We start from the raw sequence: 4,926 nt of genomic DNA, 5'->3' as shown, positions 1-4,926 counted from the left end.
TATATATATATATATATATATATATATATATATATATATATATATATATATTCTTTTCCATTACGGTTTATCACAGGATATTAAATATAGTTCCCTGTGCTGTACAGTAGGACCTTGTTCTTAATCTATTTTTTATATAGCAGTGTGTATATGTTAATGGCAAACGCCTAATTTATCCCTTCCCCCTCCCTCTCAAATTGATCATTTGAAAATGGCTAATTTGTGTTATGTGAATTTCACCTCAATGGCTAATTTGTGTTGTGTGAATTTCACCTCGATTTAAAAAAAAAAAAAAAAAAAAAAGAGGCTTTAAAGGAAAGTTTCAGTTCCAGTAATATCTTCTCTCTCCATTTCCCAATTCACAGCTGAATACATCAATACACTGGCCAATTTCTACCGAGTCTGTCATCCAGTATCATCAAATCACTTTGCTGTACAGCAGAAATGTTTATTTATTTATTAACAAAAAAGTTTTTTTTGTTGTGTCATGGCTTGCGGGGATCCCCAAAGAGGGATCCAACGCCAGCCCCCTGCAGTGGAAGTGTGGAGTCTTAACCACTGGACCGCCAGGGAAATCCCTGTACAGCAGAAATTAACACAACGTTGTAAATCAACTATACTCAAATTTTTAAAAAAGAGTTAAAAAAAAGGTTAGGACGCGTGTCACGCCCAAAGGGGACTCACTGCACGTCTCCTGGGACTCATCGGAGCCGTCCTGGCACTCAGCGCTCGCGTCGCAAACCCACTTGTAGGAGATGCATGTCCCATCTCGGCACTGGAACTCATTTCTCCCACATTTGTCTTCCACTGAGAGAGAAAGAAAGGAGAAGGAAGGATCAGGGTCAGGATTAGAAACGACCATGCTCCCTGTGTCTATTTCCTGCCAACTGAAGAAGGAACCAGAAATACAACCTTACTGTAACAGTCAAGTTCCCAGGAAATGAAACACGCACAACAAATTAAATTTCATGAACTGAAATTTAAGTATCCTGGAGGATGCAAAGAACACATCCAAAAGAGAGATTTGTCCCCAATATGAGATTTGGGCATCATGGTTGTTGAGTCCAAAGTATGGATCCATTGGTCTATGGGAACAAAATATTAGAAACTGGGTGTACACTAACAAAGAAAAGAAAATTATTTAGCATATTACAAATCTGTATTGGAAACAGCACCAAGGAAAATTGAGGCTGTAAAAGCATTAAACTGGAGGAAAACTTGAAAAGCTTTCTCCAGTCGGTAGAAAGGAACTATAAAGAGATAAAAATTATGAGACATTATTAATGCAGAGGTCAGTGAGCAGAGATCCAGCAGAAAAGATAATCATATAACTAAAAGTCAGATCAAAAGAAATGAGACAGACACAGTAACAAAAGATCTAATCAAGAGAAAACTTTCCATAGGGCTTCCCTGGTGGCGCAGTGGTTGTAGAAAGGAACTATAAAGAGATAAAAATTATGAGACATTATTAATGTAGAGGTCAGTGAGCAGAGATCCAGCAGAAAAGATAATCATATAACTAAAAGTCAGATCAAAAGAAATGGGACAGACACAGTAACAAAAGATCTAATCAAGAGAAAACTTTCCATAGGGCTTCCGTGGTGGCGCAGTGGTTGAAAGTCCACCTGCCGATGCGGGGCACACGGGTTCGTGCCCCGGTCCGGGAAGATCCCACATGCCGCGGAGCGGCTGGGCCCGTGAGCCATGGCCACTGAGCCTGAGCGTCCAGAGCCTGTGCTCCGCAGCGGGAGAGGCCACAACAGTGAGAGGCCCGCGTACAGCAAAAAAAAAAAAAAAAAAAAAAAAAAGAGAGAAAACTTTCCTTAGGAAAACGAAGACTTGGATTTTGAGATAAAAATGAGGACAAAGTAAGTGTTTGGGAAGTTTTCTAAAATATATGATTTTTGCACTTTGGAAAAGAGAACAAAATAATATTGACTGCATTTAGTTTTAGATATCATGCTTTGATTTAGAATGCATCGTTATGTGTGAACTACGATCAAAGCAAACTTTTATTGGTTGGTAAAACCTGGTACTAATCCTTTAATCTCTAAATATAAACTTTGATCCCCTTTGTAATCTAAAGTAATGCGGCCAATAAAAATTATGATCTGGTTCATCTCAGGATAAGGAAATAAGACCAAGAAAAAAAAAAAAAGGAAGAAGCTAGCAGGATTTTCCCGATTAGTCAGATGTTCTGAAGGCAAATAGTATGTAAAATAGAAGTTTTAACTGATGGCTACATTTCTTATATTTTTCATTACCTTTGTAAGAAGATTAAGAACGTCTTTTCTTTTCTTAATTTATCTTGAATGTTAGCCGTAACCAAATCAAGAGTTTAATGGTTTGTGCAAAACGTATTCATCAGCTCATCCTGCACAAAGGCAGTTAATGAATGCATTGTCTGGGAGAAAACTCCAGACAAAAAGAACAGAAGACAGTAGATCCTTTAAGGATTCTTCTCATGGGAGAAGTCTCTCCTTCCTTCATTCTGGATATGGGAGAAGGAGTCAAGATCTTACACACTTTGGGGCTTTTTCTGTATTTAGATTTTTTTTTCCTTTGATATTCTCTTTAAACACCCCAAATTTGTTTTTATCCATGGTGGTATTGCCTAGAAAACGTGAATCATCTACACTTAGTCTAGTACACGGTTACAGGTAAATTAAAATTTTGTTGCCTAGAAAAGAACAACAACAACAACAAAAGAATTTCCAGTAATAATTCTTTAGCTCTGAGGCTACTGAAGAGTGTTTCCAAGTATCTGTTCTCCTCCTCCTTCTCCATATTATTAAGACCCTCAAGTTTTAGCTGGGCGCACGACCCAAAAGAGGATCTACAATTTCCCAATTTTCCTTGCAGCTAGGTGTGGCCATGGGACTGAGTTTAAGCTAATGAGCTGTGAGTGGATGTAAATGTGCAAACTTCCCGACCTTAGATGGCAGCATTGACAAGTTTATTCCTATTTTTTTTAAGTCTCTGTTGAATTTGTTACAATAATGCTTCTGTTTTATGTTTTGGCCACGAGGCATGTGGGATCCTAGCTCGGCAACCAGGAATTGAACCCACACCCCCTGCACTGGAAGGCAAAGTCTTAACCACTGGACCGCCAGGGAACTCCCAAGTTTATTCCTATTAATGAGCATTTTGCCCCTCTTACCCTCAACGTACAAGATAAAAAGAGAACTAATCAGATATGATAGAAGGTCAAGCCAAAAAAAAAAAAAATCAAAATGATCAAGGACACCCTTTGAAATGTGGCCTTCTGTGCCCAACTGCTAATGATTAACCTTGCCCTTAATACTCAGCCATAAAAGAGAATGAAATAATGCCATCTGCAGCAACGTGGATGGACCTAGAGGTTATCATACTAAGTGAAGTAAACCAGACAGAGAAAGACAAATATCATACAATATTGCTTATATGTGGAATCTTAAAAAAAAGATACAAATGAACTTATTTACAAAACAGAAATAGACCCATAGACACAGAGAACAGTCTTATGGTTATCAAAGAGGAAAGGGGTGAGGGGCAGATAAATTAGGAGGTTGAGATTAACATATACACACTACTATATATAAAATAGATAACCAACAAGGACCTACTGTATAGCACAGGGAACTATACACTTAATATCTTGTAATAACCTATAAAAGAAATTGAAAAAGAATCTGAATCACTTTTTGCAAAAAAACACTTGCTCTGACTACATCATGATTTCAGATGTTAACTAACTATAGTAGGAAGCCATCACGAATAACAAGATATTTTTAAATGTTGTGTGTCTGATTTTTATCTCACCTTTTTAACATTTATGCTTTTCTGTATAGTTATAGTTTGTAATGTACATCATACACTAGTACAGTATATGATAAATAATTATATTAGGGAGGACTTCCTCAAAATTTTTTTAACCAATGAGGGTATACGATTAAAAGAGTTGGGAGACCAACTGGTTAAGACTAGGATCAAAGACTTTAGGGCCCAAATGTGATGTGAAATACTGGATTGGATCTTGGAAGAGGAAAGGGCCATTAAAGAAAAAAATGGATGAAATCCAAAGAAAGTCTGGAGTTCATAGTAATATACAAATGTTAATCTCTTAGTTTTGACATGTACTGTAGTATGTAAGACGTTAACATTGGGGTAAAATGTATGAGGGGTATGAGAATTCTCTGTAATATCTTTGCAACTTTTTTTACATTGAATATAATCCCAAGATAAGAAGGTAATTTTTTTCCCCAAGTCATTGAGGTGAAAGACGACATACATTAGATGACTGCAGTTCTTTCTTTCTTTCTTTCTTTCTTTCTTTCTTTCTTTCTTTCTTCCTTCCTTCCTTCCTTTCTTCATTAAATATTTTCGGCTGTGTTGGGTCTTCGTTGCCGTGTGCGGGCTTTCTCTAGTTGCAGCGAGCGGGGGCTGCTCTTCGATGCGGTGCATGGGCTTCTCATTGCGGTGGCTTCTCTTGTTGCGGAGCACAGACTCTAGGCATGCAGGCTCAGTCGTTGTGACCCCCCGGCTTAGTTGCTCCGTGGCATGTGGCACTGTCCCGGGCCAGGGATCGAACCCGTGTCCCCTGCACTGGCAGGCGGATTCTTAACCACTGTGCCACCAGGGAAGTCCCCACTGCAGTTCTTTAAAATGAACAATGAATGTGAATAAAGATTTGGGGAGCATCAGTGGGGAAAAAAGTCTTTAGGGCTGGAAGGCATGTGAAAGCCAGAACTTATGATGATGAAGGAAGAGCTATGAGTCTCCAACTCATTCCATTCTTGGCCAAAATGGAAGTGTGGTCTCCATCTAAGTTAAAGTCAAGACATAAGGCAGCAGAGAGGTGAAGGTGGCCCACAGCCGGAAGGGAACAAAAGAACATGCCTGGATGCTTCTTTTCCAAGCTCACAGATGTATGGCCGGTGTTCCCTA

At 38.7% G+C, this 4,926-nt stretch overlaps 1 protein-coding gene across 1 annotated transcript in view; it reads right to left on the bottom strand.

Annotated features, from left to right (window-relative positions):
• The window catches only part of LDLR (low density lipoprotein receptor), a 34,968-nt gene that overhangs the window by 22,750 nt on the left and 7,292 nt on the right, over positions 1–4,926 (bottom strand). Inside the window, exon 2 of the mRNA XM_007460692.1 lies at positions 685–807. Within this exon, the coding sequence (XP_007460754.1) occupies positions 685–807 (123 nt within the window). The remainder of the gene's footprint in view (positions 1–684; positions 808–4,926) is intronic.

The sequence above is a fragment of the Lipotes vexillifer genome, unplaced genomic scaffold (genome assembly GCF_000442215.2).
Source record: "Lipotes vexillifer unplaced genomic scaffold, Lipotes_vexillifer_v1.1 scaffold1011, whole genome shotgun sequence".
In the NCBI taxonomy this organism is placed as follows: Eukaryota; Metazoa; Chordata; class Mammalia; order Artiodactyla; family Lipotidae; genus Lipotes; species Lipotes vexillifer.
This window is presented reverse-complemented; position numbering and strand designations above follow the sequence as displayed.